This window comes from Laetiporus sulphureus, assembly GCF_001632365.1.
Source record: "Laetiporus sulphureus 93-53 unplaced genomic scaffold LAESUscaffold_60, whole genome shotgun sequence".
Lineage (NCBI taxonomy): Eukaryota > Fungi > Basidiomycota > Agaricomycetes > Polyporales > Laetiporaceae > Laetiporus > Laetiporus sulphureus.
Window position 1 is genome coordinate 150,486 of NW_024468569.1, and position 13,834 is coordinate 164,319.

Here is a 13,834-nt window from a genome sequence, read left to right on the forward strand (position 1 = left end):
CAGAATGTGGACGTGTTCCAAATAACAAAGTAATTTGGCTATTGACAGAATGTGGACATGAATGGCTTACATAATAATCATCGCTGCAGTTTGACACCTTTTAGGAAGTAGTTTATGTAACATTTGCCCCTCCTCATCATCGCGCTGCCCCTGTTGAGCTTTCTTACTTTCTATCCGCTCACGTCGCTCGATGGCGTTTTCTACGTACCTCCTCGCGGGCCGCGGCAGTGTATGGTGAGTAGTCTGTAATGATTTCGACATTGATTTGCAATGCTTCTCGCTGTTAGCATGTACTTATTGCTTTATATACAGTGACCCACAAAACTGTTGATAAGATTGCTCACTTCGACTTGTATAGTGAATATCTCCTCAACCAATGGGTCAACTACATTGTATAAGAACTCATTTGAAAGCATATCATCATGGCTTTATAATGCAGTCCTAATCATATTTTTACCATATTTCAATCCCAAGATATTTACTTATCTTTGAGGGTCACTCGTATCAACAATTTTGTGGCACATATCCAGGTTCTCCAAAACTTGTACTTTCAGTACTTGGTATAGCCTCCCTTTGCCTTCACCACTGCATGCACCCTCCTTGGCATACTTTCAATCAGATTCTGACACACTTCCTTCCCAATAGCCTCCCATTCCTTCTCCACCCTTTCCCACAACTCAGTAATTCCCTTTGGTGGCTCCTGATACTCTGCAAGCTTCTTTTTGAGGTGATCCCACAAATTCTCTATGGAATTGAGATCTGGGGATTGAGATCTGGGGATTGAGAGGGCCATAGCATGGTGTTGAAATCATGGTCTTTGAACCAATCCTTGGCCTTCTTGCTGGTGTGCTTGGGGTCATTGTCTTGCTGAAACACCACATCCTCCACAGTTTTACCCCAATCCTCCAGGCTATTCTGCAGCTCACCCTCCAGAATGCTGACATAAAGGTCTGCATCCATCCTGCCATCAATCTTGCAGGCATACCTCACACCATCCCAGCCCATACAGCCCCACATCATCAAGGACCCACCTCCAAACTTCTGGGTCCCTTCCACCAACCTATCACTGAGGCTCTCCCCTGGCTTCTTCCACACCCATTTCCTTCCATCTGACTCCATCCTGTTAATCTTTGTCTCATCTGATCATACCACCCTTCTCCAGTCCTCCACAGTCCAATATTGGTGAGCCAAAGTGAAGTCCATCCTTTTCTTTCGATGCCTTGCAGCGAGTAAAGGTGTCACGGTAACACCGAACAAGAGATCAAAAAGACTAAAAAGGGACAGTCACGTGGAACGTGTTGCCCTGATCCCCCTGATCCCAAAGTATCCCCCTGATCCCTTAAGTGGCGCAAGAGCCTGTTGACTTACTAGTCGATGTGGTGGATGCGGGCAAGGGATAGAGATATATGAAGGAGCTTGTGAGCTCAGTGAGTGCTACAGGTAGTAGACGAGGAGAAACAATCTGAAGTTTCGTCCTCTACATGGCTGGTCTTATATACACGTACAGCAGGCTATCTTACCTAAGCTACCTATCTACAGGTATAAGCTAATGGCCGTACATGAAACAATAGGATGTCCGGAAGTAGAACAATGAGTGGGAAGATCAATGGTTGCTGCAGTAATGCGTGTGCACATCGTGCCTATCTTGGTTTCCCTTTGTTCTCTGATGTGAACATCGTGCCTATCTGGGCTTCTGGCTAAACTAATAGGAAGCGGAAGGCTGATGCATAACAATAGTCCTTGTTCCCTTTGTTCCCAAACGGGTGCCTCTATTGTATCCTGAAATAGACAGATCTGACCATATCATCCGTGGGTCTGGACCATAACATGTGATGTGGACTATCATCTGATCTCTACGCGTCACGTCTGTGGCTGAGTGGCGTGAGATGTTGGTGAAGCACGTGATCTGTGGCGTGAGAAAAGTCACGTGCGGACTTTGTGGCAAAAATCTGTGACACTACCCCCCCTCTCAAGGCTCATTGTCCCGAGGAGCCAAAACCTTTGTTTTTCCTTCGAGTTGCTCGCAACGGCTGGTAGCTTCAGGAGGGAAGCCCTTCGGCATAATACTCGAAGATTATTTGGGCTATTCTATCTCCCGGCTTGACCGAAAATACGAAATCTGTTGTATTGATTAGTACGACCTTGAGTTCTCCCGTGTAATCTGGATCGACGACTCCTGCACCCACGTCAATTCCTCATGCAGCCAGTCCACTGCGTGGAGCTATTCGTGTATAGGTGTGTTTGGGAGGGTCAATTGCGACTCCCGTTCCTACCACAGCTCGTGAATGCGGGGGAATTTCATGTGTTTCTGCTGCATAAATATCCCATCCTGCTGCTTCATTTGAGGATTTTTTCGGTGATTTGGCGAGATCTGTTATCTTATGATATAGGAAGAACTCATCCGGGTGGTCGGACATGTTGATTCTATGAGTGGATATCGGTGCAACTTCGTATGAGGATAGTTCGAAGCGTTTTCCACCAAAGGTGACAACCCTAATTGGTGCTTTGGCTGCATCTGGGTGTTGCTGGTGGAATTCTTGAAGAAGCTCATCAGCGTTGGTAAGATTTGTTTGGGGTTCCCATGTGTCGTCGGAATGGTCATAGCCTTTCCATTTGACGAGGTATTGGACCCTTCCCCTTACTACCTTCGAGTCTAGTATTTCTTCTACTTCAAATTCTGGTTCTCCTTCAATTTCTATAGCTGGGGGCTTTGGGGGCTCATGGTGTGCGACCGTGTCTTGATGATACATGATCAACTTGCTGGCATGGAAGACCGGGTGGACCTTCATTTGCTTAGGCAGTTCCAGTTTGAATGTGACTGGGCCTAGCTTCTGAAGTACTTTGTAAGGTCCGAAGTTTTGTGTGCCTAACTTCGCGGACTTGACTTTTACTCTGAGATCCTTTCCCTTGAGTAGTACTAGGTCTCTGACTTTGAATGGGACTTCTCCCTTTTTCTCATCAAAGTACCATTTCATCCGTGAAGCTGAAACTTCCAATGCTGCCTTTGCCTGTTCTTGTGCCTTGGATCAGTGAGCAAATAGATGTTCCAATGAGGGATGACATATTGATTTGTGTACGTCTGGTGCCATTTTTGGATGTCGACCATATTCGACAAAGAATGGGGAAAGTGCGGTGGATTCATGGGTCTGGTTGTTGTATGAAAATTCTGCTGTTGGCAGGTAATAGACCCAATCGTTCTGTCTGTGATTACAGTACATTCGTAGGTACTGTTCCAACACCTGGTTAACCCTTTCTGTCTGGCCGTCTGTCTGGGGGTGATATGCAGTGGACATTGTTGACTTTATACCGAGCTTCTGGCAGAACTCCTAGAATAGTTTGCTCGCAAATTGAGTACCTCTGTCTGAGATAATCTGGTGCGGCAATCCATGGAGTTTGAAGACTTCGTTATAGAATACGTTATCGACTTGCGATGAGGTGACTGTATCGTCCGTCGCATAGAAGTGCGCTCGTTTCGTGAGTCTGTCCACGACGACAAGTATTGCCGTTTTCTTTTCTCCCCTAAAGTCCATGGCTGGAGGAAGTTGTGTGATGAGATCCACTGTGATGATCTCCCATGGTCCTCCTGGTACCTCGTTTGGTTGTAGTAGTCTGTATGGTTTTTCTCTTGAGTACTTGTTACATTGGCAACTGTCACAACCTTGTACGTATTGTTTAACCATTACGGACATTCCTGGCCACCAATAGTTCCGAGTGATAAGCTCCAACGTCTTGAACCTGCCGGGGTGTCCAGCTGGTAAGGTGTCATGATGGAGTTTTATTAGGTCAAGGCGTAGCTGTTGATCCTTGGGGACATAAACCTTTCCGCGATGGAGCAGTAGTCCATGCTCAAAGTTCCATTCTGCGAGGTTTTTCCCAAATTTGCACTGTCCTGTAGTCAAAAGCGCACGATAATCCTTGGTCATCGTGTCCTCTGTGAGTGCCTTCTTGATCCTTTCCAGTAGTTGAGCATCATTAACTTCAGATGCGTGAGTGGGTCGAATCGCATTGATAGCAAAAAATTCAGGTTTTAACAGCATTTGGTTCAAATTGTCGCTGTCTACCCCCCTCTCATGGTCTGGCCTCCTGGACAGAGGATCGGCACGTAGCATTGTCTTTCCAGGACAGTGACTAAGGATGAAATTAAATCTTGTGAGGAATAATGACCAGCGTGCTTGGTGCCGGGATAATTTTTGTGGCTGACGGAAGTATGTAAGGTTGAGATGGTCTGACCAAATCTCAATGGGTTCTGAGTGTTCTTCTAAATAGTGCCGGTATTCTTCTAGTGCCCGAATGATAGCAAGCATCTCTTTGTCATAAATCTCATAGTTCCTCTCATGTTCGTTGAGTGACTTAGAGTAGTATGCGACTGGATGCCATAGCTTGTCCTCTCCCAGTTGTTCGAGTACTGCACCAGTTGCATAATCTGAAGAGTCTGTCTCTAGACGGTATGGTGCAGTGTCATTGGGGAGTTGCAGGATTGGGGCTGAAGTGAATGCCGTTTTAAGTGCACTGAAGGCTTGGTCTTGCTCTTCCTTCCATTGCCAGGGCACGTCCTTACAGGTGAGAAGTGTTAAAGGTCGTGCGAGTTTCGCAAAGTCCTTTATAAATCGCCTGTAGAAATTCACGAATCCTAAAAAGGCCTGTACTTGTTTGACCTTTGTCGGTGCGGGCCAGCCAAGTACACCTTCAACTTTAGCAGGGTCCATCTGTACTGAGTTCTTGCTGATGATCATATCAAGATACTCGATTGAGGACTGTTCAAAGAAGCATTTCTCTGGTTTGGCATATAAGTCGTTGTCCCAGAGGCGCTGTAGAACTGCTTTCACTAGTCGTCGGTGTTCATCGAGATCGTCCGTAAATATGAGGATATCGTCTAAGTAGACTACCACCTTTCCAGTGCGAATTAAGTCTTCGAGGACTGTGTTCATCATTGTTTGGAAGGTGCTAGGAGCATTGCAGAAGCCGAAGTACATTACGGTGGGTTCAAAGAGGCCACGATGTGTGATGAAGGTGGCTTTCTCTTCGTCTCCCTCCCTAATCCTTATGTTGTTGAACCCCCATCTCAGATCAAGCTTCGTAAATATACTAGCATGTGAGAGTCTATCGATGAGGTCCGAAATGCGTGGGATTGGGAACTTGTTCTTCTTTGTGACTGCATTGAGGTTCCTGTAGTCTCGTACGAGCCTCAGGGATCCGTCTTTCTTTTTGACGAAGAAGACGGGTGCTGCGGTTGGACTCGTTGATCTCTTGATGTAATCTTTGGCCAACTCTTGGTCTATCCACATGTCGAGCGAATTTCTTTCCTGTAGGTTCATAGGATATAACTTTGCCGGGCATGGTAACGATGCCTCTGGAACAAGTTCGATTGGATGATTGTAGGGCTTTCTTGTGGGCATTCGTCCCGACTGCTTCTTGGAGAACACATTGCCATACTCGTGGAAGTGTATGGGGACATAGGCTGACCAGTAGTCTTTGTCCTGTTCTCCTTTTTGCGGTGCTCTATCCTGATTCCTCTTGGTGTCAAGGCCCATAATGAGCGATGCTACAGCTTGTGCATCAGGGTCTTCTGATAATGACACCCATCTAATGAAGCTGTCCATGTCGTTCCAGTTGTCACCTAACTCCTGGGAACCGACGAACTCCATCAGGTCTTCGATGTGGGGGATGTTTGTGCCTTCCAGGTCCTCCTCCTGGATTGCTACCTGTGAGGGTGTGCATCTTTGTGGGCACCGGGTGAAATCGACCATGAGTTTTCCCCAATCCACTTCGGGATTATGCTCCTTGAGGAAACTCATGCCTAGTATAACGTCTTTATGTCCTATATCGGTGACCAAAAGGCTTTGCCTGCTTGTGTGGTTTCTGATGGTTATACTTAGAAGAACCCTTTTCTTAATTGTTCCACCCTTGTTGTGAGATGCATCTGCGTTGTAAACCCTGATCTCCTTCTCAAGTGGGATCGTAGCAAGATTCAACTGATCAACCAGCCGTGGGTTGATGTAGCAAGAATATGCTCCTGAATCGAGGAGCGCCTCAGTCTGGACTTCCCTTACTCCCTGTTTGAGGTGAACAGGTAAATCAATCACGTGTTTTGACGAACCAGTAGATGCGATGTATAAAAAACTTGATACTGGTACATGCGAGAGCGAGTAAATACTATTACATTGTCTATGGGAACTCTGGCCAGACCTCAGAGAACCCGCCGAAAAAAATCCTCATCATCTTCTACCTCCGTGATCCTAGCTGCTTCGACAGCTGGTTCCGGTTCCGCCTCCTTTTCATTTCCCTTCATGTCGTAGCTGGCGATGAAAGCACGGACTGCTTCTTCCCTCACCTTGCTGTCGTCGGAGCCAGTGGATGGTGCCATTGTCGATATTGCCCTGGTTGCTTGACCCCGCTTTGGCATTTCGAATTTGCCTTTGTACTTGGGGTCTGGGCATCGCTGTTTAAAAACGAAGGGGTGTTTCCCACATCGTACACACAGCTTCTTCTCCAGCCATCCTTCTTGCTCCTTGGTGAGGGTGGATACTCTATCCACAACCATTGTGTTGGGGTCTTTTGGGGCCCGTGGTGCCGATGATGATGTTGCTATTGTTCCATGCTGTCCTGCCTTGTCAGCTCTGAACTTGGACTCTAATTGAAGACATAGGTCGAGATATTCTGGCCATGTGATGGGGTCGGAAATTCCTAGACTGTCTCATGTGACCATTGCCTGGTGTACATCCTTGCTTCAGTGTTCAGCGATGTAACCGATGAGTGCAGTGTGCCCTAAGTTGGTCTTAGTGGCCCATTGGTGGAACTGTTCTGCGAAGGATACCATAATGGGATACGTCTTGCTGCAGATATCCTTCAAATGCTGCTGCGCATCCTTGTTCGGGTCGAGGGTCCTGTAGTTCACTTTGAGAATGTTGATGAAGTCTTCCCATGTGCCAAGTGCCTGCTGTGCTGCTGCTCTGGTCGCATATTTGAACATGTATGTGAACACGCCACCTTCCAAATGCAGCAGGGCCGTGGTGATCTTGTGCTCGTCATCGTTGATCTCATTCCACCACATCCATATACTGAGTTGTTAGAGCCAATCCTCCAGACTTCCTTTGCCCGAGTAGTGTGGAGGCTCAGCAATTTTGATGTGGGGTTTGTGCGATTGGACCGTGCCGGACGTTTGACCTTGCATTACAGTGGCGCTGCTTGCTTTGAGCGAAGCTAGCTCATGTCGCAGCTTGACGTTAGCTGCCTTAATTTCCATCATTTCTTTGCCTGTATCGAGCATTGCCACCTGGATTCCCGAGGGCTCGTTGTTCAAAACTGTCATATGCACATCTTGCGTGAGGATCCTATCCTTGAGCTTCCCGATCTCCGTCTGAAGCATTCCCTCTTTGAGTCGGTGTTTGCTCTTGTTGTTTTGGATCAGCGACTCGAAGGCTTTCTTGTGCTCGTACATCTTGTTTCTGAGCACATTGTAGACCTTGGCAACTTCGGTACTGACCATGAGCTTCATTGCGACAATAACCCATTCGCGGATGTGGTCCGGGACTTCTCCGGGAGCGGACTGTCTGAGCGCATCTTCTAGATGCTCAAACTGGTGTCCATCGAATTCTCAGATGGGGGGAACATAGGCGGGCAAGAGTGATGGGGTTGGGGACGCTGGTCCTCCAACTTGCGATGCAGAATCCTGTGGTCCTAGCGCAGGTTCTGGTGAATTGTGCTGCGAGGCACGTGGGGTGCTTCCGTCATGTGCTGTCTCGACATTTGTATGCAGAATGTCATCCATTCTTTGCCCGAACGTGGATGCATACGCACGATCAGCTCCTTCCATTGTGATATAGATGTATGTAAACTAATTGAAAATAAAGCCTAGGTACTGCTTGTCCTTGACTTTCCCAATCTCCCTGACGATCTCGTCTAACCTCTGCTGCTTCCCTATCTCCTTGAAGTTGATCTTGCCTATTTTTAGGCAGCACGTGTTGATGACCTGTGTGTCGACGAAGGTGTATTCGCGAGTCCCCATGTAAAGGTCTGCGCAGACTTTGTCTAACTCCGATGCGAGGAGTTGTACCTTCTTTCGTTTGTCCTGCTCAATTCTCTCGCAGAATGCTCCTAATATTGGTTGTAGTCTGAAGCGGGTAGCTGAGACCTGCTTCTTGAGTGTTTCAATGTGGAGGGTGGGCCTGACTTTGGACGGAAGAGGGTGAATGGGTCGTGCGTGTGTGTTGACTTTAACAAAGTTGGGAAGGGGTCGCACTGGCTGTGGAGCAACAATGATGGGGGGAACAGCGTTGGAGGTGATGATCTCTGGAGGTGGTCTTGGCCTTCGACCGCCTGTAGTGAGGCGTCCTTTTCTGGGCTTGTAGCATTCGAGCAGGAGGTGTGACTGCGAGGTCGGCAGATGATGCCTTGGACTCTGATATGCGTAGTGTCAACTACCCTGGCCGTTGCACGCTGTCTGTCTGTAGAGGATGCACCTAAGGATGCTAGAGTGAGAAGTCTTCCTCGCTCCTTGTTGGTCTCAAGGTGTTTGTAGCTGGTGTAAGGATCTTCTGCCTTGGTGGCCTTGCGCTTTGCTGCCTTGGGCTGCTCAGTGTCTTGCTGAGGCTCATGCCTGGTAGAAGTCAGGTTGGAATGTATGTCAAAAAAGCCACGCGCTACAGCTGAAACTGCTTGTGCTGAAAATACGTGGCCACTTGTGTTAAACATTAAGCAGGGGCACAGAAAATCAGATTGTTTCTAATGTCACGGTAACACCGGACAAGAGATCAAAAAGACTAAAAAGGGACAGTCACGTGAAACGTGCCGCCCTGATCCCCTGATCCCAAAGTATTCCCCTGATCCCTTAAGTGGTGCAAGAGCCTGTTGACTTACTAGTCAATGTGGCGGATGCGGGCAAGGGATAGAGATATATGAAGGAGCTTGTGAGCTCAGTGAGTGCTACAGGTAGTAGACGAGGAGAAACAATCTGAAGTTTCGTCCTCTACATGGCTGGTCTTATATACACGTACAGCAGGCTATCTTACCTAAGCTACCTATCTACGGGTATAAGCTAATGGCTGTACATGAAACAATAGGATGTCCGGAAGTAGAACAATGAGTGGGAAGATCGATGGTTGCTGCAGTAATATGTGTGCACATCATGCCTATCTTGGTTTCCCTTTGTTCTCTGGTGTGAACATTGTGCCTATCTGGGCTTCTGGCTAAACTAATAGGAAGTGGAAGGCCGATGCATAACAATAGTCCTTGTTCCCTTTGTTCCCAAATGAGTGCCTCTATTGTATCCTGAAATAGACAGATCCGACTGTATCATCCACGGGTCTGGACCATAACATGTGATGTGGACTATCATCTGATCTCTACGTGTTGCATCTGTGGCTGAGTGGCGTGAGATGTTGGTGAAGCACGTGATCTGTGGTGTGAGAAAAGTCACGTGCGGACTTTGTGATGAAAATCTGTGACAAAAGGCCTTCTGTGCTTTTGTCACAGATTTTCACATTTTCACCTCTGCACGTGACCAAGACATCATTTGACATCAGCGCTAGGCTGTTCAGAAAGGAACGAACCGGTACGCGAAGTACTAACAGTCCTAGACGCCCCGAAGGTCCAGGTCTAGTCACGTGACACATCACGTGATATCCACACATGTGACAAGTAGCGCTGGTATTAGGTAAGCCTAACTTATACAGTAATATCATCTCACCTAGAAGCAACGGTCGGACTCCGGAAGAATCCAACGAAGGGGATACACGACACCGGAGATATGTCCTTAAGGGGATATTAGTTCACATGCACGAGGTAGATAGATACCACGCCACCGGAGATGTAGCCATTACAGGCAATACCATTCCCATGGTCTTACTAAGTAGTTCGGAGGTTCAGCATGCATGACACACGTAGTCTGACAGGTAGTGGTAACCAATCAGACAATGTCCATTAGCTAGCAGTTCTGGGGTATCAGGGTATCAAGGGTCCCTCCGCTCATGTATATAAGCCAGAGCTCTGAGATGCATAAGTCCCCCAGACTTATTCTCATCTCTGCTACGCCTTTCCATACAGTGTTACCAGTGCTCACTTGCAAGGCACTGCTTTACCTTGATCATCTTTGTGTCCATCCTTACGTCGACAACAGTCAGTAAGTATTTGATCATAAGGTCATAGGCTTAGTCAGTGCTCTGCGTCCTAAGTTTGTGATAGAAGAATAAGTCTGCTTATCTTACCTGCCTCGAGTGCCTGCCCAGCGTACTCGCCGCAGTGTTGCGTCTTCGCACGTCCACCCGCATGTTAGCGGTGTCATATCTTCACCTGACGTTTCGTCAGTCACTGACTCTACCAGCGTAAGCCGCACCAAGGCATTGCGCAGCATCGACGGTGTCATCCGTCATCCTCGAGCAAGAACTCCAGAAGAGTTCTATGAGCAGCGGCCCATAAGACCCCTGCCAAGGCCAGGACACATCTCTATGGGAGGTCGGCCCCCTCGCAGCACCAGTTCAGTTTCTATTATCCAGACTCCCTCAGTCAGGTGACCGAGACTACCTGCAGGACCATCTGGTCCAGATCTCAATCAAGGGACATACGTCGAGACCGCTACTGGGTCTCATTTCATCTATCCTCTCGCTGTTTCAATCATCTCGACTCAGCGCGTCAAAGGCACTCTTCGACAGATTCGTATTCTACTCACCAAACGATATCATCATCAGCTTGACGACCACGACATCTTCGACCTCGAGCATCTCATACTCAAGCTCGAATCCCTCCGCAACGACATAGCGGAATTCAAGCTTTCCTTCGTTCACCAACACGTGGTTCGCGACTTCTGCAACTACGTCCAGGAAAGGAAGCATCAGGGCGGAGAAGCTCGCTGGATAATCAGAGATATTATCCAGAAGTATCGTCTAGGAATACAGGTCACAGGGCGACCTTTGCTGTAGATACGAATATTCATTTTGTATATGTCTTCATCTGGCGATTTGAACAATCTTGATAACTTCGAGCAGTTATATCCAATCGGTCACACCTTCGATTATCTTTGGGATTCAATTCCACGTGTTCTTCGAGACAGAGCAGGTGAAGTGTTTGCTACCTACGAGGACACGTTCGACATCGATTACCACGACGTATATCACATCTACGCCCTCCAAATCTATCCAGAATTTGATTGGAGGAATGTCGCAGTTCATATCTGCTATATTCCTATTGGATCCGAAGAACCCGAAGACCGTCTCACCAAAGCTTACAATAGCTTCGTCGATTGGCTCGAAGAAGTCGAGCATATTTGCAAAATTCATCATAACCACCAGTGGCCCGCAGTCAGAGACAAAATCAGGTTTTTGTGGCAACCCTTCGTCAAGGTCATCCATCAAGACCTTTGGTTACTGCGAAACCAACGCTCAGGACGAGTAATTGCCCGACAGGCCACTATCGCAAACAGACATATCGTCGAGTTTGAAGAACATCTTCGAGAGATAGAGGAAGAATTGTAAGATGACGACTCCCACTCCAAATGATCCAAGCTTCTCTCATGCTCCATCTCCGGAGCTTCCCGCACGTCTTAATATTGTTTTGCAACCCCCGAATCCTATCATTTGTCAAGCCCTTGCCGACACGACGCCCCCAAATGTGAACATACCCGAAAATGTGAAGAATTGGGTAGTCGATCTCGTCACAAATGTGGTGGAAGAAATGCGTCAACAAATGGTGGCGCATTACAAAAATCTTATCCAGCGCCAAGCGCATACAATGGAACGTAACACCACGGAGTTTCACAATCGGACGGTCTTCTTAGACCAACATCATCAACAATCCGAGTCTCGAATCGCAGACTTGGAGAAAACCTCGTCAGCTTTACTTGAGGAAAACAAGACCACTAACGAAGCGTTTGTGGCATTTGACGATGAGGTCAAGGATCTCCAAACCAGGATGGAAGACTTGAAGAAATCACATGATCAACTTCGCGCATGGGCATCTACGCAGGAACGGAAAGCAGGGCAAGGCAGTAATAATGTCGACGACACGGACGACGACGAGGAGCCATCGTTTGGTCGTAAGGGTAAAGGCGTAAAAATTGACCAACCAGGAAAATATGGTGGCAATAAGGATGGAGTCAATCTCGATGATTGGCTCGAACAAGTCATGCTCTGGTTGAAATATACTGGACATACAAAAGACGAGTCCAAAATTATGTCTACCCTCTTGCTCCTGAAAGGAGGAGCACGTGAATACATGCGACATTGGATTACCGAAATAAACGAAAACAACAAGGCACCAGAAACTTGGGCGGAGTTCGTCGCTGAACTTCGCACGGCATATGAATCATTAGACAAGGATGACAAAAAGCGAACGGAGCTAGAAGCCTTCATCAAGAAGGATCATCGAGACTTCCGAAAGTTCGCAGAAGACTTCCGTCCAAAGGCAACCGGTACAGGCTTCTCGGATCAAGACTTGATCGAAAAAATCAAGAAACATATTCCGGAGAAAATGTGGCTGCTCATGCTAGCGGATACCACTAAGGATAACTGGCCCAAGAAGTGGACCGAGTTCCTTACATTCACACTCCGGATATTTACATCACTACAACGAGAAGGCCACCATGCCAAGGCCGAAACCAAGGACTCAAACGCTATGAAGGTTGATGCAGTCGGGAAGAAAGGAAAGAGTAAATCAGGTAAAGCGCGAAGCGTGCAAGACGACAAGTTGGTCTGCGCCAACTGCAAGAAGAACAAGCCGACATTCTTCAAATCGTCAAAATGCTTCGGCAAGTATTGCACCGATTGTTTCAAGTTGGACCATGTCAAGAGGCAGATTGAGAAGGAGAAAGAGACAGCAGCAAAAAAGAAGGACGGGAAGAAGAAGGACGACACCAGGAATAAATCCAAGTCGTCCAAGATGTGACAGGTAGTATCTGATTCTGCTTCATCAGATGCAGAGAGCAAAAGCTCTGATATCGAAGAAGAAAAGAAGCCGAAGAAGAAGAGCTCTTCCTCTAAGACTAAGGGGAAGGGTAAGGAGACAGCTGCGCATATCAGCGACCGCAGCATCCACTCAGAAAGCGAGCCTGATGCATTCGAGTCGGACGAAGATTTCACCGCGATCCTCTCAAGGCTCAGGCGCCTGAGGGCGAATGGATCCAGTTCATCAAAGAAGGCGGGAGAGGGCTCTTCAAGGAAGGATCGGAAGGGTTTTCTCAAAGGGAATCTGTAGGCAGCTTGTCAGAGTTCCCAGAACATTATATAAGACCTATACATTTAGCACCCAGCTCAGACACCTCTGTAGATCGTCGCAACGCAGAGGATGATAATGTAACAATAAAGAATTCATCTCCGAATTTATCATCATTCTATTTACCAGTTACATTATGGGTGTACGGCAAAAAATTGAGCGCCGAAGCTCTAGTCGACTCAGGAGCATATTTCATGTACATCAGCAAGCGATTTGTAAAGAACAATCGAATTGCAACCTCCAAGCTAAACACTACATACAAAGTGTACAATGCTGACGGATCCCAAAACAAACACGGTGAAATAACTGACTATGTAAAAGCATACCTCAAAGTCGGAGATCATGGTTCCACCCACCGTCTGCTAGTCACGGACATCGGGAAATTAGACATGATCATTGGGATGTCATACTTACGTCAGCATAATCCAGAAATCAACTGGCAAGCTGGAGAATGGAAATACTCATGATGCCCGAGTACGTGTCACCACCAGAGGCTTCGTAAAAAAACAACAAGCCATTGCGAGAGAGGAAGCTGAAGAAATCTTGCAACGAGCACAACAAGTGGCAGATGAGGAGCCAACTGCATTCCGAATGTTTAATGGACACAACATCGATGCAGTAAATCCTATCATCT

General features: G+C 47.4%; 1 protein-coding gene across 1 annotated transcript; it reads right to left on the reverse strand.

Moving 5' to 3' along the window:
* Positions 1-7,066: 7,066 nt before the first annotated feature.
* On the reverse strand, positions 7,067-11,255 carry LAESUDRAFT_763743 (uncharacterized protein; the record flags this gene model as incomplete). The annotated part of the gene is made up of 5 exons (XM_040913326.1): positions 7,067-7,576; positions 7,874-8,368; positions 8,422-8,558; positions 10,664-10,877; positions 11,070-11,255. 5 exons carry the CDS (start codon positions 11,253-11,255, stop codon positions 7,067-7,069), a joined length of 1,542 nt encoding a protein of 513 aa, XP_040759225.1.
* Between the last annotated feature and the right edge of the window lie 2,579 nt (positions 11,256-13,834).